The following is a 21,715-nucleotide window of genomic DNA, read 5'->3' as shown; positions in this document are numbered from 1 at the left end:
AAGTGGAAATGTGGAAATGAGCAATCCAAAAAGGCAATTTAAAGTAAATAATTCCAGGGCTCACTTTAGCAGCACATATACTAAAATTGGAATGATACAGAGAAGATCAGCATAGCCTCTACACAAGGATCACACACAAATTCATAAAGTGTTCCATAGTTAAAAAATAAAAAATAAACAGTTCCATTCACAGTAGCATCAAAAGGGATAAAGTACTTAGATAAATTTAATTTATGAAGTATAAAACCTGTACTACAAAGTCTTACTGAGAAAAATTAATGATTTACACAAATGGAGAAGTACTCCATGTTCTGTGATTGGAAGTGATTAGAAGATTCAGTATTGTTAAGGTGGCAGTTCTTTCCAAATTGATTTTTAGACTCACTGCAACCTCTATAAAAATCCCAGCAGGCATTTTTGTTGTTGCAGAAATTGTCAAACTAACCTTAAAAGTTTCTACAGGAATACAAAGGACCTAGAATAGCCAAAACAATTTTGAAAAATAAGAGCAAGGTTGGAGGACATATAGTCCCTGACTTCAAAACTTACTACAGAGCTGCAGCAATCGAGACAGTATAGTACTGGCATGAGGATGGAAAACAGAGCAAAGTATGAAGTCTAGAAATAAAGTCTTATGTTTATGGTCAATTCATTTTCATCAAATGTGCAAATGTAATTCAACGGGGGGAAAGGATAGCCTCTTTTTTTTTTTTTTTTAACAGAAACAAAAACAAAAACAAATGGTGCTGGAACAATTGGATGTCCCTGTGCCAAAAATCAGCTTAGGCCCTTACCTCACTCTGTACATAAAAGTTAACTCAAAATGCATCATAGACTTTAATGTAAAAGCTAAAACTATAAAGCTAGGAAGAAAACATAAGAGAAGATTTTTGTGACCTCAGATTAGGAAAAAGAAATCCTAGATATGATATTGGAAGCATGATTCATAAGAGAAAAAAAGTCAATAAATTGGAATTTTACCAAAGTTAAAAATTTTGCTCTTTAAAAGAAACCCATAAAGAACAGGAAAAGTCATGGACTGGGACAAAACATGTACAAATCCAATATCTGATAAAGGACTTCTATCTAGATTTTATTGAAATAGCTCTTACAACTCAAGAGGAAGAACACAACTCAATTAAAAATGGGCAAAAGATTCAAATAGACGTTTCATTAAGGAACTTCTATGAATGGCTAATGAGGACATGGAAAGACGCTCAGCATCATTAATCATTAGGGAGATGCAAATGAAAACACTGCTACACACCCAGGAGGATGGCCGTAATCCAAGAGACAAGACAATGTCAAATGCTGGGAAGGATGTGGAGATGTGGGAATCCTCATTCATGTCTAGTCAGAAAGTAAAATGGCACTGCCCCGTTGGAATACAGTCTGGCAGTCTTATGTTTATATTCTCCGATGTATCTGTCTTTTACCTGTTGTTGCTGGGTTTTTAATCATGCTTAGGAAGTTTTCTCCACTTTCAGGTTATAGAGAAATTCACCCATATTTTCTCCTCTAGTAGTGTGATTTTATTTACTACGTTTAAATCTCTGGTCCATTTGAAATTCATGTTGCTGAACAGCGCGAGGGATAGATCCAATTTTATCTTTTTCCATATGCCAATATCATTATTAAAAAGTCAGTCCCCTTCCCCCACTGACTTGCAATGTCTCCTTTAGTGTATACTAAATTTGCATATGCAAGTGGGAATATTTCTGGATCTCCTATTCTTTTCCCTTGGTCTTTCTATGTATTCGTATATCAATTCCATACTTTTGAAAATAGGACGTGTTAATAACTGGTAGGGCTAGCCTCCACACCTCAGTCCTCTTTAATAAAGGTTTTCCTGACTATCACTGGTGTTTTTTCCTTCCCAATAAATTTTATAATAAAATTCTCTAGATCCAGCAAAAAAATCCTGATGGGATTCCTGTCATTACCTTTTATTTATAAATTAATTTTGGGAAGATTGACATTTTTATGATCTTCGCTCTTCCTAATCAAGAACATGTTATGTTTTTGCATTTATTGAAACCTAGTTTGTCCTGTAGACTTTTATAGTTTTCCTCCTCAGGTTTTAGGAATTTCTTATTAAATTTATGCCTAAGTATTTAATTTTCTTTTTCTCTATAGCATTTAGTGTATGATGTAAGTCATACAGTATATATACGATGGAGTCCTCATCATTCCTTCTGTTTTATTTGTGTGTGTGTGCATGTGTGAGCATGCATATCACACACACACACACACACAAACTATTGATTCTGTATCTTAATTCTATACCTACCTGTTTACTTTTAGAATTTGCAGTAGTTTTTCCATTGATCCCATGATCTTTTTACCGTATTGCATGAGTGTTACTGGTTTTGCCAGCCATTAGTTTCTCAGATTAAAAGGTTATTTGGCTAGAAGCCTCCCATATTAGAATGAAGCTCCCTGTTGTCCATGGCTTTCCCTTGATATTCCTCTCTGCTGCAATGGAGGACTCAGATTGTTTCCCTGAGGCTCTCTTAGACTGTCAGCTTTAGTCTGGGCTTCCCCCAGGAGATCCTGAGATGAAGACTTGCCTACAAGCAGTTTATTTGAGAGGTAGTCCCGGGAAACACCAGCAGGGGGCATGAACGTGAGAAAGGAGGGCGAGGACTACAAATAAAGGGCTCTTATCTAGCAGGTCTCCACTTGAGCAACTGGAACGTGGACTCTGGAAGACCATATAGAGCCCCCAGAGTCATTCTAAGCATGGGGTGAAGATGCCTGGGATTGCCCCAGAGTTATCACAATTGTGGGGTGAGGAAGCCAGGACTTGCTGGGTGCAGGGTGCTTTCAGGGCTTTAAAGATCGCCCAGCCAGTAGAGCAAACCAGGACTGGCCCCACAGTCTATGCTAAACTAGTAGACTTTGGGGGAGGCTCTGGAGTCACACTGACTCCGAGTGAATCCTGCTCAGACGCTTTCTGGCTACAAAGGCTTGGTTCCCTCATCTGTATGTTGGGAATGATGATATTACCTCATGGAGTTGCTGTGAGGATGTGGACACTGTGGACAAAGACACAGAGATGTAGCTATGGATGTCAATGTGATGTAGGTGCGGGTGTCGACATCGAAACACACAGTAGATGCAGATGGAGCTAGAGGCACAGGCAGATCTAGATGCAGATGCGGGTGTAGACATACATATGGAGGTAGACAGAGACACAGGTAGAGATGTAGGTGTAGCCATGCGTGTGACCTGCTCCTCCCATGCCAGGCCCTCGCTGGGACAGGGGATCAATAAGCAGCAGGACTTCCATGCCTCCTGCTTGACTCTCTGTTCTCAACTCTATCCCCATTTCCCTGCCCTTCTCAGGTGTGTGCTACCTTTTACGCTGTCATGAGATGTACTAAAGCCCTCCCCTAACTGGCCCACCCCTCCCTCCTCTCCTGGACCCCTTCCCACCAGCTTGCTCCAGATTATCTTCTGGGGTGGCAGTTCAGCCTCGTTTTCTTCCAGCTATGGGGCCCCTCTGCAGTCTGGTTTTCTCTTTGCCATTCTTAGGACCTGAGAACTGTGGAGGGAGGGACCTTCCCCATCACACAGAGCAGAGGCAAGTTCTAATAAAATCAGAGTGCTGGATTAAACACGATTAGGTTGCTCATTATTGCAGGTTAAAGTGATGATTCCATTTATTAAGGCCATTTAAGGTGGACACTTAGGTTCCTTGTGGGATTGTGTCCATCTCCAAGTGTCAGGTGACAGGGCCATTCTCACGTTCTCAGAATGCAAAGCGCAGGTAACTGGAGGAAGATGGTTTCCTTAGGTGGGTGTAGTTGTGGGTTCTGACCGTGGATGTTGACAGTATTTCGGGACGTTCACGACTGGGTCATACCAATCATGATCTTGGGACAGTTGGCCTGAATACACTGCTGAGGTTCACTGACCATGTTTATTTTTTAATTTTTAAAAATATTTTATTTATTTATTAGAGAGAGAGAGAGAGAGAGAGAGCACCAGCAAGGGGGGAGTGGCAGGCAGAGGGAGGGGGAGAAGCAGGCTCCCCGCTGAGAAGGAGCCCAAAGTGGGGCTCCATCCCAGGACCCTGGGATCATGACTTGAGCTGAAAACAGATGCTTAACCAACTGAGCCTCTCAGGTGCCCCACTGACCGTGTTTAGGAAGGGCGGGAGGATGGAGCAGATCTATGTGAAGCCTTTTCGCTCACAAGCAGCTGGATTGGGTTGATGTTGCAACAGACTAGTCCCCCCAAGGGGAGGGGTCCCTGTAACACTCTCATGGATGTCTTCATTCCTGTGTGGAGGGAGCAAGATGAATGCAGAACCTGTCAATTTGATCAGATGTATTCCTTTGCTTACTCCTGAAGCAACGGCCCTGAGCACCATAGTTGGACATTGGGCTCTCCCAAGGGTACAAACTTAGGGGGTATAGCTCAGTGGTAGAGCATTTGACTGCAGGGGTATGAACCTAGAGCAGGGCTGAAGTGGAAAGAGGCAGGCACAGCTGGTCCCATGTTCGAGCTTACTTGCCATTTAGAAACGGAAGAATACTGTAAGGTTTTCAGTGCAGACTTGTAAGTAAGTACGAGACAGACGGTCAGGTGACAGCATTGTGACAAGTGTGTGAAGCCATTTCCCAATTGTTTTAGTCGGCCAGGCTTAGGGAGGAAACCAACACTGACACAAACCAATTGCACCATGATCGGCAAACAATGGAGTGTTGGGAGTTGCTGTGGAAAGTCTATAATTTCCAATGGAATTGCTGTTGGGTCATCAGCTTGCTACCAAAGGATGCAGCCGGCTGGGTGGGAACGGCAATTAGCCGCTGTTACCCCAGCGTGACATTTTTCCCCTATAGACAATGGAAAAGTAAGACCTCGCTGGCCAGTGTTGGGTGCCTGCTTGTGAAATGCCCCCTCGTCCAGGGGAAGGGGAGACTGGGGTGGGGGCTCCTGCCCCAGGCCACGGGGAAGTTCGGCTGGCCTGACCCTCACCTCCACTGTAGCAGAGACACAGAAGCCCACCGGCCCTGGAAGAAACCACCTCCTTTGCCTGGTTTGTGTAAAGAGCCCTCACGCCACGGCTGGGAGTGAGACGTGCCTGGGCTGGTCTCCTGGGTGCACAGACTCATCCGTGCCCCTTCTTCTGGGCTGGAATTTCACTCTCAGAGGGACGTGGAGCTGGCCATTGGGCGTGAGCGGTGTGCTGTGAGCCTTCGGGGGATTCGCAGGCTTCCTTGAAGGCTGGGGGTGCCCACCCCTGCTGCAGCTTCATTCTGGAAGTGGCTCACCATGGACGTGCTGCTGGAGGAGTTTAGTTCTTTCTCTTTTTGGTGTTTCCAAGCCAAATATGTGCCTGCTGCAGCTGTGGAGGTGCAGGCGAACATCCTCTGCTCTCTGTGCTCGGTGCATGACTTCTTTTAGGAAGAGTCAGGGTTCTTTTTGTTCGTTCTTTTTGAATGGCACTAGAGCGACTGTCCACTCTCAGCATTTAGCAAGTGGACAGTGGACTATTTTCCTAAGGTCAGGGTGGTTGTGGACCAAATAGACAAATTTACTGGGCAGGGCTGAGCCTTCCCACAGCTGAAGCCCAAATGTGAAAGAATCAGGTACTTAGCTGGCTTGAGAAGAAGGGTTGTAGATGTTCCTCTGAATCTTGCTGTGATCTCAACGCACGCAATGCATCAAGAGCCTGGACGGACTAGTCCTTCCATTGGTCTGTTCTTAACATAGTCATCTAGCGTCTGCGTTCAACTTATTTATTTCCTAATGCTGGGTGATGGATTAAAAGATGTGTAGAAAATCTTTCTACAGGAGATAAGATATTGCAGACTGCCACAACACCCCCAGCTCTTTTTGCTTTCTCTTGCTGTTTTTTCTACTTTTCAGTGCAGAGCTCAGGCCCCACATCGTATATCTTGATTAGGTGGTGGATATTACTAAGGGGGATGTTTTTTAAGCCTATCATTGACACATTTAATTCATTAGGCACCAAATCCACAAGCAAATTTTGGCTGGCCATAAAACATGGTTAATCCAGGGAGCTGCAGTAAAAGGTGAAAAATTATGTCCCAGCAAATGTGGAATATTGCTTTTCTGTAGAGACTTTTACTGGTCTACGATATCTTTCTTCATAAATTTGTCTTTTGCTTGGTTCTCTTGGTAACTTAACCATTTATTGCTTCCAGACCACAGAATGGCTCAATGATCCTCTACAACAGGAAGAAAGTGAAATACAGGAAGGATGGGTATTGCTGGAAAAAGAGGAAAGACGGGAAGACGACCAGAGAGGACCACATGAAGCTGAAGGTCCAGGGAGTGGAGGTAAAGGGCAGAAAGGCTCTCTTGTTCCCCAAATGTTGTTTCTGGGCTGCAATGACATGGAATTGCTTTGGAGTAATTTGCTGCCAGTCACCTCTGTCAAAAATATTTTTTGTTTGCCAAGACCCCGTTTGCTGTTTTGCTTTGTTTTCTGCTTTCTTACCCAACAGTCTCCGTTTAAGTTTTCCACGAAGGCCAGATTTAGCTAAAGTGCTCCTGTTTCTTGGGAGTCCTTGGTGTGTGGACTGGGATTTGCAAGGTTCCTGCAGAATCCTGTGCTGTATGCGTCACGGAGGAGCCTGCAGGGACGAGGGAGGAGGGCGCCGACTGAGGTCTCCCTCTCTAGGTGGCCCGGACCTATCTCTGTTGAGTGGGACCCTTGGGAGCTGGTAATCTCCAACCAGAGCCTGGCTCGTCTGCCTCTACTGACGGCCTCTTCTGTTTCCCGCTGGGTGTCCTGACCTTAGGGAGCTCGAAGGCGTTAAAGATAATAGATGGGACCGCAGGGCGTGCGGCTGGGGTGGAGGTGGGTGCTGCAGGACAAGTCTCGGGATCTGTGCACACGTCGGTTTGGGTCCTGGGGGAAGACAGGGTGCAGGCTGGTTTCTTTGCCGTCGCTGTGACACCATGGGCTCTCACTCTTGGGCAGCCGTGGAGACATTCTCCTGGGGTCCCTTCCTTGTTTGAGGGCCTGAGCCCTGTGCCACAGAGGTAGAGGGAGAGGGTGTGAACTGCGGTCCGCTCTTGGCCCGCTAGTTAGCGAGCACCCACTTCTCGGCACTGCCTGCTGATCCTTATAAAGGATCTTCCCTGCAGGCACGGTGCTGCGCCAGGCCAGGAGCTGAAAAGCTGGCCTGGGATCCAGCTGGTATTTCACGCTGGTGAAAGCGAGGGATCCCGGAGGCCACTGGTGTGTTGTGTGCCGGGATTGATCACTTGGACCATGAGCCCACTCGACTGCCACGGCTCCCACTTCAGGCTGACGTTCTTTGTGACGCACTTCATCATTATGACTTTTTCTATATTAATCATGTGCTTTTATGGCTGTTAAAAATAGCATCCAGTGGCTTTTATTATATTACCCCACAGAGAGAGATAATTTTTGTTTTATGTTTTTGTTTTTTTTTTTAAACACCCAGTAACAATGCTTTATGATGTTGAACAAAGAAAAGCCCCGACACAAGAAATTCCGCTTCTGTATGTTCTCCTGCGTTCTGTATTTGCACAGTATGCTTTCGTCAGCTGGTGAGACATGAAAATGCAGATCGCCCTGAACGTGCTGGACCTAGCTCTAGGATGGTGACGGGTGATTTTGCCAGCTGCCCAGCCATGGCTGTCGGCGGGGAGGGCCGAGGGCACAGGAGCTTGGAGGGATGGGGGGGGCACGGAGCAGAGTGGGCGGGACCCGTGCGGGGCTCTTGCTGGGACTTGCAGGGTCTGTGGGAGCTCACTCCAGAGCTGCACAGATGGCCCCTGTGCCTGCAGGTCTCTGGCAGGCCTCATCCTCGGTCATACGTAGGTCAGGAACTTCTGGTCGTCCGCAGTGGCCGGGTGGAACTCTCCCCCAGCAGCAGCTCAGAAGCCCAGGGCCAAAAAAAGCCAGTGTTCAGTTTCTTCCCTCATGTGATAAATTAGAATTGTCACTGGATGGAATCAGAATGACGTGCGGTTATTTTTAGGCCATGTTTGTGTTTGGAGGTCTTTGCAGCTCGCGCTTACAGTCTCCCTTGCAGACCACTGTATGGGGGACGTTGGGACCCTCAGGACCCAGGGGAAGGAAAGGGGCCAGACAGCAAGGGGTCTCCGTGACTTGCTGAGCATAAGGGGCCATGGGGGGTGGGAACAGGAGAGGGGCTTAGAGACCCCTTGGCTGGCCACACAAGGGGCCTGCTTTCTGGTTCTTCGAGAGGGAGGCCAGGGCCACCTCAGGCAGGCAAGTGGTGTGGTGGCTGCTTCCACGGAGCTCAGGGAGTTGTTCCCCTGAGTCAGTCAGTGAGCACTGACTGTGTCCACTGCTCTATAGTATTCCACCATGGAAGCATTTGAGCTACTCCCTAGTCAGCGGACTTTTAGATTCTGTCCAGCAATTCAACATTACGGTGCTTCAGGAACCAGGCTTGTCCACGTGTGCAGCCCGGACCTGCTGGAACGGCTGGGCACAAGGTCTGAGCATCTTGTATTTTACTGGACACTGCAAATGGCTGTGCTAATTACATGCCAAGCAGCACTGAGAATTACCGTCTCTTCCCTACCCTCTTGTACACTGATGGATGATAGATGGTACCTTGTTCAATTTGAACTGGGCTTTTCTTAGTTGTTTGTGGGGATGAGCACATCATGTTAGTGAAAGTCCTTTGTGGTGGGTTATCTACCACGGGCATAATTTTAAAACAGCTCCAAAGAAAGACATCTTTGGCAAGAACAGCCCCGCATCTCACTGGGTGTTTCCTGCATTTGCTCTGATCTGGACTGGTGGCTGGGAAGCCCAGAGGTCATCCGGGGACAGGGGGCAGGTGGTCCTTTCCACCTGGGAAATGGCCATGTGGACATACATGGAGTTTTGCATTTCACGGGAGGAGGCTTCCCGCTGGGAACCCTGATTCCTCCTTCAGTGGATTCAATCAGGTGGTTCCCATTGACTCAGTACGTCCAGCCCCTTCCCCTACTGCGGAGGGTGGCAGACGGTCCTGCACAGGGTCTCAGAGCTGTGATTTTTCTACCACCTGAGCTGGTTTCCTCAGTTCAAGGGCATGATAAAGATATTCGGATCTACCGTTTAACATATCACTTGCTATAAGCCTTCCCTCAGGCCAGGAAAACTTCCAGCCCTGTCCATGGAACTACTCGGCAGTCCACCTTCTTTTGTTCTCCGAGGCTGGGGCCCTAGGAACACGCGGCAGCTCAAAAGCACATTGATTTTCTCAGCCAGGCACAGGATGGGGGCAGCCGCTTTTGAAGCTGACGAGCTGTTAAGTCCACGATTAGTTGTCTTGTCCGTAAGCCACGGAGAAGCTAGCTCGATAAGGTTTCCAGGGACGACAAAGGTTGGCAGGGAGGAAAAAGAAGGTGGTTGTGATGTCAACGTTTCATGAGATGAAATCGCAGCAGGCCTGAGGTTGGCCCTGCTCCCCAGGTAGATTCATGCCTGCTTCTCTGGAGCCTTGATGGGGGTAGGAGCTCTGGGGGGAGGAGAGTCCCTGAGAGCAGAGGGGCAGATCTGAAGTGTCCCTGTGCCTCCGGGATTGCCACACTCTGGGTTAGGTGAGCTGGGTGAAGTCTTTGGGCCAAGCTGGAAGAGTTCACATACTTTTCACGTTCACGGAGCTGTTCTCTGGCCCCAGAAGCTTATGGCACTGTCTTCTGCCCAGTCACCACATGTCTCTCCGGAGAGTGCCGGGTATTTCAGAACCTAGGCCAGCACTTGGCTGTCTACCTCCTGACCCCTCTGCTGCCAGGTTCCCACAACAGACAGGAACCCCACACTTAGTGGAGCAATGGCCACTGGCTTATGAATCCCCTATCTACATACCAGCTCTACTATCTCATTCAACCCTCATTGAAACATCCACGTAAAGTACCTATTCTTATACCCACCTCATAGATGAAAAGATTGAGCTCCAGATAGGGTTTCTCCCGCCCCCCTGTCCTGCCACAAATCAGCGTGGGGCCAGGCCTTGAGCCAAGGTTCGCCTGGTTGGACGGCAAAAGCACTTGCCCTGACACCCATTGCTCCCGGGAGTTCTGGAGGGATATGCAGTGTTTTCAGATCTAGTTGGCACATACCCTCCATCCATCAGCCAGCTGTCAAATGCCTTCCATCCAGAACATTGTGATAGGTACTGAAGATACAGCGATGCATTCTCACAGGGGGACAAAAAAATCAAGCCCGCAGCTCCAACGTCAGGTCAGGAGGAGTGTGCTGGAGGAATTGCACGTCCTCATGCGGAAGGCATAGGAAGCATCTCTCAGGCAGACTCGGATGCAAAGAAGTGGCATAAACACAGGGAGAGAGGCACTGGTGGGAGCGAGAAAGCAGCAGGTAGGGGTGGGACATGGCGATGGGCAGTGACAGAGTCTGTCGAAACGTAGCTAACGTGATTTAAAGCAACAGGTGGTCAGAATTGCACCGTGTCAAAACCTCTCCCAGCCCCACGCAGACCAGATGTTCGCCTCCCAGGGAAAAGGCCTTCTCTCCTCTCATCATAAGGCATGCCTCGCCACAGATGTCCTGCCTTGGGAGCCAGTGGGTGGTCATGGTACAGAGGCTGTTGGCTCACTTGTAGGCAGCATGGACAGAGACATCCTTCCCCACCGAGCCTGTGCTGTGGTGGACAGGAACCCCTGGCCTGGGGCCATCTGCCTGGCAGAAATGCCAGGCATCACCTCTGATTGGAATTTGCAGCAGCGAAGAGAAAGTTTAGTTTTGCTGACCTGTTTGTACTGCCTCAAAGAATGGAGAGTCGCTTTGACTTCTTGACTAACAGCCTGAAAAGCCCAAAGCCTGTTGTGAGCCCAGCGGCGGCAGTAACAAGGTTATGTTTTTGGACTCAGCCTCATTAGAAGTGATGTTCTTTATTTGGACACTTAGGCCACATATTAAAAGGGGAAAAAAAAAGCACCTCTTTCAAAAGTAAGAATGATATTGTAGTTACCACATTAGGAATTAACAGGGCATGAAGTAACTGTCTGCCTCGTGGTGATGCTAGATCATTCCAGCTCTGCTTGCAGCCGTAAGATAAATGGGTATCTTGCTTGCAACTGATGGAATCTATTTAAAATAGCCAGCCACAAACATGTATGGTGCCCAAATCAAGTTTGGAAAACAGCTAGGAATAGATAAGGAGGAGGTAAGGTGGCCGAGCAGCTCAAGCTCACGGAGGGGCACGTGAGTCTGCATGTTGTCCCCACGTGCTTTGGAATAGAACAACTACTTCTTGCTTCTCATAGATGCTCATGTGGTTCCGGTCTGTGGTGTTTGATCTCCCTCCATTCCCCTCCAGACTCGCCATGCACCCGCCGGTCTCTACCGCGTGGCCCTCCTTGCTCCCAACCGGTGTTCTCCCGTGTCGCGGTCGAGATTTCTGAAGCTTCCGGGGGCATCTTCCTTGGCCTTCTCCAGCAGGAAGTAATCATGCCCTCTCTTTCATTTCCATAATCCTCCATCCGTACCTTGTGTTCTCGTGGACTCGACACTGCCCTGTCCAGTTCAATAAACATATATTAAGTACCTAGTATTTTCTGGATACGGGAAAGTCTATATCTGTATCAAGGCGCTAGATGGCCTATTAAGGGAAGAATAGAGAGAGGCAGGTAAGAGGCAGCATCATGCTTGAAAAACTTACAGTAAGACAAAACAGGGCATTTCACTGAGTGAAATAAGTCAATCAGAGAAAGACATGTATCACATGACCTCACTGATATGAGGAATTCTTAATCTCAGGAAAGAAACTGAGTGTTACTGGAGTGGTTGGGGGTGGGAGGGATGGGGTGGCTGGGTGATAGACATTGGGGAGGGTATGTGCTACGGTGAGCGCTGTGAATTGTGCAAGACTGTTGAATCGCAGATCTGTACTTCTGAAACAAATAACGCAACATATTTTAAGAAAAAAGAAAAAGAAGAAGATAACAGGAGAGGAAGAAAAGGGGAGTATGTCAGAGGGGGAGACGAACCATGAGAGATGATGGACTCTGAAAAACAAACTGAGGGTTCTAGAGGGGAGGGGGGTAGGGGGATGGGTTAGCCTGGTGATGGGTATTGAGGAGGGCACGTTCTGCATGGAGCACTGGGTGTTATGAACAAACAATGAATCATGGAACACTGCACCAAAAACTAATGATGTAATATATGGTGATTAACATAACAATAAAAAAATTTAATAAAAAAACAGGGCATTTCAATGAGATGTGGTAACTGTCCCCAGAGGCTTTGGAGTGTTGGAATGAGCTTGTTTCCCCTCTTGGAGGACGGGGTCTGGACTGGTCACCCGCAGGCCCTTGCTCTGAGCCGTGGCATCTGCTGAGTGACCGGCTGCTGTCACAGGCACCCCCTCATCTGAGCCCCCTGCCTCACCCCTGCCGTTGAGTCGTATGAGTCAGACATGTTTATCCCCACGGGGACTCGCACTCAGGTCTTTGATTTCTGATCCTGCTGCCTCCACGCTGGTGGCTGAGGTGCTCTGGTCTCATGATGCCTCCAGTGGAGCGAGCCGGCCTGTTCAGCGGCACCTCAGAGGATCTCCCTCATGGCTTTTAATCATCTGAGTTTTTGTGTTGTGTTCTGCTGGTGCGCGAACACATTAAAACCTAATTTCCTGTTACCTGGATGTGTTTTGGTAGAATCAATTCAGGAACTTGAATCCATAGTCTTTCTTTAATTTCTAATTACTTAGCATCCCTGGTGACATGTCCCTACCCAACTCATATAATTAAATTTTAACTAATAAATAACATTAAACTAGCTACGCTTTGAAACGGCAATAGCCTCGGTTCACATTCTGCTGAGCTCATGGAGGCCTGGCCAGGATGGCGGTTTTGCTTCTTTTTCTTAAGGCTCTGTCTTCCCTGACCAAAGGCAGTTAACAATAGCGATGACAATTATGGCAGCATTTTTCGAACACCTACTGAATACCTGTTCCGCCCCCATCGCTTGGTGTGCACCATCTTGAACAATGACCTGGCAACATTCCCATGAAGTAAGCAATGCTGTTTTCCTCATCCTTGCGGAAGACTGGATTAATTTCCGGGATACCCAGCTGGTCAGTAACAGAGTCGAGATACTACCCCAGCTCTGTCCGATCGTAAATTCCCAGTTTCCTCATCACCAGACCACATGGGCTTTCAAAACGCCTTGATACCCAGAAGACATGTGCTTAGACCAGGGAGGCCTGGGAGTGTGGGGTTTGAGATGCAGCGCCATGCGGCCACGCATGGGTCTCAAATGAGATGGGGGATAAGGAAGGTCTTTTAGTACAAGTGGGCCTCCCTTCCTTATAACCCCCATCAGTCAGAGGAGAAAGAACCCCTCCCTCCCTGCTCCTCCAGCCCAGGAACCTGGCTCCCTTGGCCCCCGGAGACTGCGAGAAGATCTGGAGACCTCTCGCCCTCCAGTGGGTGGGATTTTGTCCCCCAACACTCTGAATACCTGCAGGACCTGCTGTCACTCCTTAGCCCTGATGTCACCTGGGTCCTATAGGAGCTTTTTGTATTCCTGTGTCAACCTAAATTGAGGGACAACGAGCTGCATTTCTCTCTCCCACTAAGAATTGTCAGTGTCGATCCGTCTTGAAGCCATAGCTCGCTAGCCTCCAGGACACACTCATTCTGGCATGAGGGTCTGTGTGCTCACACTACCTATGCGGGGTTGCCGGATTTAGTGCGTGCACGTGTACACACACATACACACACACACACACGATGTCCAGTGACATTTGAATTTCAGATAAGCAATAAATAAGTTTTCAGTACAAGTATGTCCCATGCTATTATCCAGGACATACTTACACTAACATATTATTTGTTGCTTGTCTGAAACGCACACTGGGCTGGGTGTCCTGTATTTTATCTGGCAACCCTCTGACCATCAGAGCAGTTTCCATTGAGTCTTTGCAGATAGAGATTTGGCTGCTTGGGTACTGGTCTCATTGAAGCCTCGAGGAAGGGAGTTGGTTTATCTCCAGACACATAATCGACGCAGGAACCATAAAAACCAGGAAGGACACTGGCCACGGCTACAGAGAGGACACCCCTGGCAGTTTCCCAGCAAACCCAAGGGCTGCCAGGCCTGGGGACCCTCTTGCTCCCTCTGAGAAGAGAGTCTGAGGGTCACTAGGACTGCCAGAGGCCCAGGCCTTGCCCTTAGAGCCTGCTGCCCCCGGAAGCAGGACTCTTACCAGGGATGTTTGAAGAGGTGTCAGGAAGATTTCAAAAGAGCCGTGTTTGTAGTTTCTGCCTTCCTCATCTCTCTGGTAGATTACAGTTTGTAAAATATTTTGCAATTTCCTTTTTTAAACTTGATTTGAGCCCTACTGAGCTAGAAACTCCCGGTCCAAGGTAGAGCAGCAAGATATCAACTTGGTATGCTGAACTTGTATTTAATTACTATCATAACAGTCCCTTAACATGATTGCAGATTAGTCCACAAGGACATGAATGGAAATTTTAGCATATTCAATTACAATGGAAACCCTTGAACACCACTGTCAAAATTCACCCGAGGGCCTTTCCATTTGGGCCCCAACGTACAGCAGGTGCAAAGTTAGATGTTACTCAGGACACATAACCTTGATTTTGTAAGCATAATTTATAGCCTCATCCAGAAGCTGGGGATGCCTTTTAAGAACGTGATATATATATTCCACCCACCTCAGTAAATGACCAGATACGGCTGCTTGTGTTGGACAAAGAATATCTCTGGCCTTCACTTGACCGAATAGTAAATTATTGATCTTCTCCACATCTTTCAATGCCCTGACATTGCTGGGAAATTTACTCCTGTCATCAGCAGCTGTGGCTTGTTTCCATGGGGTGCCGTCCATGTTCAGAGGGCATGAATCTCCAGCCCATCCTAGGAGAGTCGCGGCTGACCCCTGCAGCTGACATGGGTTAGTCACCGACACAGGGGAAGCATATGGTTTGCAAACTAATCAGGCCCAGGTTTCCCTGGTCTGTTTCCCACAGACCAGCAAAAATCATGGGGAAAATGGAGGGGTGGTGGCGGGCTTCTGTGCACCCAGGAGGAGTGGCAGAGGAAGGGGTTAGTGCATAATCAAGAGAGGGGGACAGCAACTCACCCTGCTGCTCGGGGGGAGGCTGCTTCTGGTTTCTTCATTTCCTCTGCGCACTTGTTGGGGTTCTGCTGCTGCTGAACCACTCTCTGCTGGCCCTTCCTGGATGCAAGGCCAGCACCATAGACGGAAAGCTGGTGATTTCATGAAAGAGCACCTTTCTGGTTCTTGCTTGCCTCTGACAAGATGAAGAGACCTTCCATTTCCTCATTGTGGGTCTTCATTCCAACACCTTGTAACGCTTTATGCCCTTCGGGATATGCCTTTACTTCTTGCTGCAAAGCACCCGTATCTCACTCATGCCAAACCTGAGGGTCACATGGGCATGTGCACGGCCATGTGACCCATCGGTCAGCACTGCCAGGCTCACCTGGGAGCTCACTAGAAGGGCAGAGTCTTGGACCTCACCCCGGATCTACTGAACCAAGATCTGCCTTTCAGTATCTCCTCCCATGATTGATAGGGCTGTTCATTTGGAAAGGATTGGCACAACCATTCTCTTGCTGCTGATGGGGTCTTCCCTTGGTGACTCAGCCCTAGGCACGTGGGGTTTTTTTGTTTTGTTTTGTTTTAATCTGACGTTAAGAAAAATGTCCAAAGGAAAATTTTACAAGTTGGTCTGGTAATTCATTACTTGACTCCCAGCACCTTTAAAAAACATCTAGCCAAAATCTCTGATGATACGGTCTGAGCCTACCAGTCCTTCTGCCCTTGGCCATGAAGGAGAGGGAATATCGGGTTTCTGCCTGCTGAGCACACCGGCTCCCTCGGCCCTCTTCCCCTGGGGAGCTAGGCCTGTTCCTGCGTTGTTTAACTCCGCCCCACAGGGCACTTTCTGTCCCCTGTTGTAGCCCAGCACTTGGCATGGTACTTGCTGCACGTTTGGTGCCCAGTAAGTGACTAATACACATTTTTTGAGTGAATGGATGAATCGATGGATTTCTTCTGCGAAGCGTCAGACAGTAAACAGTTTCAGTTTTGCCAGCCAGATGGTCTCTGTCACACTGGTGCCGTGTGAAAGCAACCATAGACGATAGTTAAGGGATGGGTGTGACTGTGTTCTAATAAAACTTTATTTGCAAAAACAGGGTGAGGGCCGGATTTGGACCATGGATGTAGCTTGTCGACCCCAGTTCTAGATTATGGCAGCAGGTTCCAGAAGGAGCAGGGTGCTATGGAAACCGGTGAGAGATTGATGGGGGATGATTAGGGACTTGCCTCTTATATCTGAGCACTGTTACGTTTTTAGACTCATGTTTGCAGCCTGACAATGTTCAGGCTTGGCTTATAGTTTTGTAAGGAAATAACACTTTTATTCATGACATGCTGTCACATCAGACAGTGTTGTTCATCATGTTTGTCCTGGTGGAGTTAGGAAGTCTTCTTTCTCTTTCCTTGTGATAATCCATCCATGTGGCATAGGCCTATTTGTTCTCAGTCTGAAGAAGCTAGATGATATCCCTTGCCAGGGCAGTTGGGAAGTATCCTGTTTCTCCCATAAGCCTGCTTCATGGTGCTGTAGAGAGGGCAGGGCAAATCCCAGTGATGCACTCTGAACTCCTCTGTCCAGGGACAGCTGAGCCAAAGGCATGTGACCTTGCCGTGAGGAGGTGGGTCAAATGATCAGGCTCACGGAAGAGGGAAAGGCTGAACCCCCTGCATCTTCAGGCCTGAAGTGCTTTGAAAGTAGTAGCCCGGCCGTGTTTGATGGGACAACATCCCCCTAGAATAGAGGCCGTAGGGAGGGTACAGATGTTATTTGTCCATGTTTAAGTATTTACATGACAGCACGAGAAAACCGGAGAGTTTCTCTTTCATCTTTGCTGCCACAATTTACGTACAGTTTTATGATGGATGCAAGAGGTAGACATTTATTACAAAAGTGTAAGAGATGTTGACTCTTCATGAATTGATTATTTAGAATTTATTTTATTAAATATTCTAGGTGGTGTGTGATAAACTGAACCTCTGCTGGTTTGCAGCTTAATGATTCATGTATCTGCGGCAGTGATAAGGAAGTCAAAGACTCCGTTTGCCATTTCAGGGGAAGAATACGGATTATTATTAAATCTGGAATGGGCCTCTTGAGAAGCCTTCCTTAAGGGAACACGCATATCAATAATTTCTTCTCCATACGAGAATCCTAATGTTTCACTTATGGAAACATAAATTCTGAGCAAGTGGCTGTGGTTTTTCCCTCCCTCTGGCTCCGTATATCCTGTGCTCACGGCCGACCTGCTCTTGTTCTAGCGTTCAGAGTCCTTCAATCTCCATGTCTTTATCCTCCTATTTCTAATTTTTAATGCTCTTAAAAACCTCTGCTTAGGTCTACACATTTCAGCACCTGAGACGCTGGCAGAGACCAGGATAGTGTTCCTCTGGCTTGGAATGCCCTAAAAGGTTTGTTTAAGTCTAGTAGGAGACGAGACTGGGAGGCCTCAGAACCCTGACCGAAGTGTGGTTGGCTCGTGTGGGATGTAGGATGTTGCCCTGAACCCATTCTTGCAGAAGCCAATGGGCAGCAAATCCAGTCTGGTGAGCTGCATCTGTAGCGAGGACAGCGGATGGGCACGCCCTGGAGCTGTGCCCATCTCAGGTGACGCGGACCCAGGGAGGCCTAGGGGGTGTGGCTGTCCGACCTGCCCCCTCAGGACAGAGGGCACGCCGAGCTTCCGGGGGACGTCTGCTGAGAATGACAAGCCCGCATGCCCCATAGTGACATTATGGAGGGATCAGGGTTGTCTGATAGCTTGAGTTTCAAAATACTCCTTGACTTCTTTCTCTTCCCAAAGCATTCGACAGATGGTTCAATGCCATAATCTTTACTGTAGGAGACTGTGGGAAACTAGCTGGGGGACCCCAAGACTCCCGGTCTCCCCCAGGTTCTTTACGCATCCATGCGCAGAGCAGCCCAATCACACATTCAATCTTTCCGCAGTGTGATGCCCCGACACTGATAGGTTTCTTGAACCCCTCACTCTGTTGTGTGCTTCTATACATGGAATTAGACCTAATTGTCAGCATAATCCCATAGTAAGTTCAGTTTCCCCAAAGAACACACACTGAACTGTTTGCAGTTATTTCTTACAAACGAAATCTGCTTGGCTCTCCACGTGACGAATCAGTCCAGGAGGAAGTGAGTTCACTACTGACCTTTAATTCTTTAATTGCTGTGAAATAGTTGAAAGAGTCTGCATACAGCCCCCATCTAAGTGTGGGCACAGAGGGGCTCCCTGGTCTGGTAGAGCGGCCTTGTGTTTGGTTCTTCCGCTCTCCTGGGATTCATTTTCCCTTTATGCCCGACAATCAGAGCCCCCGAAACAGGAGGTGGGTTTGGGCACGCTCCCACTTCCTTGTTTGCAAGCTCAGATTCTGTCCCACCAGTGCTGAGCCCGGAGGGACTCCATTTCTATTTGCTGGAGAGCTGGGCCCTCAGAGTCTGGGGGGTTGATGGCAGGCAGGTCCCAGACCCCAAGCAGAGCTGTGCATCATGGGGCGCTTAGACACCCACCGGGGCTGAGGTGCAGCAGCCTCCCACGGGCAGAGCCCCCTCATTTGCCTTTTCCTGGGAGGCGGTGAAGGAAACCTCATGGAAGCAGCTTCCCTCCCAAATTAATGAACACTTTCAGACATGATATGAAATGTTTGGAAACGAGATGCAGCACAGTATTTTGCCCGTATTTTTTTTCCTTTCACAACACCTGGCAATAAAATTCTCGGGCTAAATACCAGATGAGTGTGCGCCTCATTATGTATAGTAACTTCGTCTATAACTTTTTTAAGCCCTCCAGATGGAAGCACGGTATAAATGTGGAGAGCTTGAGAGGGGAAATGAAAATAAATGCACTAAGAAATAAAGAATCTGTTTTTTATACTTTCTTTTGCAAATAGTGTTTGCAATGACATATTGTGAATGGACTGAATTATAACAAAAACGGAAATGAAACAGAGCTCGGGGGTAGGAAGAGCAATCGTTACACTCACTTTAACTGATATAATGCAAAGCAACGCTTTTTACACTCAATTAGTTTGCACATTGTGTTGGACACAAACCAGAATGTAGAACATTTTTGGGTTTTGTTTTTACATGATTAAGGGAGATGAGATGAAATAAATTCAGTAAATTACCCTGCGTTCCTTTTGGGTCTGAGATACTTTTGTTTTGTTTTTCCTCACCCCTGGTATTGAATGAATAAGGTTGGCTTCTCCAGCAGCGACCTCTGTTCCCAAACAAGAAGCTCCTCCCAAAATCAGTGGACTTTCAGTAGAGTTCCTTCCTCTGCCTTAGGGCCGACTTTTGCTGCACAAACAAGGTTAGGAATCAGAGCTATTTACATTTGGTATTTGACCATATTTTGTGCTTTGAATATCAGAAAAGGATAGCAAGCGTGATAGCAGCTAACAGATGTTTGCAAGCGTTTAGGCAACAAAAGTATTTCCAAGGCTGTGTATTTCAAGATCCTTGTTTAATTTATTTTGCTTAATTATCCTTTCTTGCATTTTTAATGCTCTTAATATGATAATATTAAGAATTTCAGTGTGTGATTGTGTGTTGCTCATTTGAATAGATGCCGGATGGGAGGGGGAACCCAGCCCTGTGCCCTCTTGTGCGCAGCTCTGTCTCCTGCAGATGAGGTCCGGGAAGGGATCCGCGTCTCCACCACAAAGCATGTAGGAAAGTGTTTCTCAAACTTTACCATGTGTACCAGCCCCCTGGGGGTTCTGATTCATTTGGTCTGAGGGGGGCCTGAGGTACTGCATCCAGAGCAAGCTCCCAGGAGATGCGGACGCTGCTTTGAGTTGAGTGAAGCTACTTGGACACACACTTTGAACAGTGAAGATGGGAGGACATCAGGGAGGGAAAGTAACGTCAGCTGGATCCCCTGGGCTGCTGGTGAACTAACTAGTACCCCTCACTAGCTGAAAATAACCACCTGCTGACCAAGCCAAGCCCATGGTATCTAGCACGTGTGAAGGTTTCCTTCTGGTGCAGAAGTTGTGGTCAGGGGTCTGACTCTGGTATTTTTTCCTATGTGCAGAAGGAAAGCCACACCTGTAGTGTGTTCAGAGATCCTGTGTTTTATGTTCAAAACCATGAATACTAATAAGAAACAACGGGAGAAACCTGTTAGGTATAATATCCAATTGTAATTAATTTTTACTCCAAAAGGCACGTCAAATAAATAATGTGGTTTATGTTACTTCTAGAAAATGCAGCAGCATTAGTTAATTTACATAAATTATACAACTCATTATCTTTGTTTATAAAAAGCCTTAGCAATATTTTGGCTTATGGATCTAAAATGGAAAAAACCCCAGATTTCGCTTCAGTGTAACTTTCCTTTCCTGCAGTCACCTTTTTATTTATTTACAGAAAGAGCGTCGGTTTGACAGATCCCCTTAGGATTACTGCCCTTTCCTCATGATGAATGGAATGCATTAAGTCTGACTTTTGTTTATAAAAAGCCAAATAAATACCAGTGAAGGCAGCCAAGCACCCAGAGCTCAGAACAGCCATGGTGGCTTCCCCTGCTGGCTTTGCCTGCTGCCTCATGTCAGTGCCAATATGGGCAGGGTGAGGAAGGGGCTGCAGGGGCCAGGAAGCAGGTTTCCCTTCCTTTTGTCTTCCACGTAAGTTCTCAGACAGCTCGGGTTAGGTGCTGCGGTGCCTCCTGCTGATGCACCACCTACAAGCAGACAGACTCTTCCCGTGTTGTCCGAAGCCATGGCCACGAGCCACGTGTCATTATTGAGCACCTGCATTGTGCCTACTCTGAGTTTCTATGAGCTGGGAGTGTAAAATACACACTGCATTTCATAGACTTCATAGGAAAGAGAAGCCCTGTTAAATAACCCGTTAATATTTATATTGATTGCGTGTTAAAAGATTTTTAAATATATTGGCTAAATAAAATATATGCTTAAAATTAGTCTCACCTGTTTCTTTTCACTTCTTTACTGCTGCTGTTAGGAAATGTAAAATGGGGCTTGCACTGCACTCACGCTGAACAGTACTGGGACCGTGGCACACTCGCCATGAGGCCATGGACCTGGATTACTTTTAAGCGTGCCCATAATTTAGTCTCTGATTCTAATTCTTCCAGTGGCCCTGCGTCAGGATCTGACTCATGATCAGAAACTTAAGATGCGATGCTGCAGGAAGGGCAGGTCCTCTTTGATAGTGTGGTTGGAGATTTGAAGGGCCCATAGGAGAACAACACGATATGAGAAAATTGAGCTCTTATCCCTCGATAGTGCTGGGCTGCTGCTTGTGGCTTGAATATTAAAGTCTTTGCCTGTAGATGGAGGAGCCCAGCTCCCAGGTTATTTCAGAGTGGAAACTGGTGAATCCTAAATTCACCTTCATCATGTATGCAGACCGAGTTGAATGAGAGAAGGGCTGCCCCATGGCAGGTCTGCCAAGCTGGGGCATGCTTGTTAGAACAGGGAATGGTGGACGTGCTTCTGTCTGTGGGGAGACCTGTGCTCTGCCACGTGCTAAGGTATCTGGACGTTTGATATCAGTGTGTTCCAAATGGAAGCTAATGCCAGCAGGTCTTCTGGCTGGGAGGGCATAGCCTGAGACCCCCAAACCCCAGGGCACAGCCCTGAAGGGAAAG

General features: G+C 47.5%; 1 protein-coding gene and 1 non-coding gene across 2 annotated transcripts in view; both read left to right on the top strand.

Moving 5' to 3' along the window:
* CAMTA1 (calmodulin binding transcription activator 1) overlaps window positions 1-21,715 on the top strand; it is an 867,769-nt gene that overhangs the window by 427,433 nt on the left and 418,621 nt on the right. The window contains exon 5 of the mRNA XM_028108234.2: window positions 6,180-6,315. Within this exon, the coding sequence (XP_027964035.1) occupies window positions 6,180-6,315 (136 nt within the window). The remainder of the gene's footprint in view (window positions 1-6,179; window positions 6,316-21,715) is intronic.
* On the top strand, window positions 57-163 carry LOC114213419 (U6 spliceosomal RNA). The gene has a single exon (XR_003610206.1). It is a non-coding gene; the product is annotated as a U6 spliceosomal RNA (small nuclear RNA).

The sequence above is a fragment of the Eumetopias jubatus genome, unplaced genomic scaffold (genome assembly GCF_037043125.1).
Source record: "Eumetopias jubatus isolate StellerSeaLion01/CBP00866 unplaced genomic scaffold, mEumJub1_p1.0 scaffold_4, whole genome shotgun sequence".
Classification (NCBI taxonomy): Eukaryota; Metazoa; Chordata; class Mammalia; order Carnivora; family Otariidae; genus Eumetopias; species Eumetopias jubatus.
The sequence above is the reverse complement of the archived record's forward strand: the minus strand, read 5'-3'. Positions and strand labels throughout refer to the sequence as shown.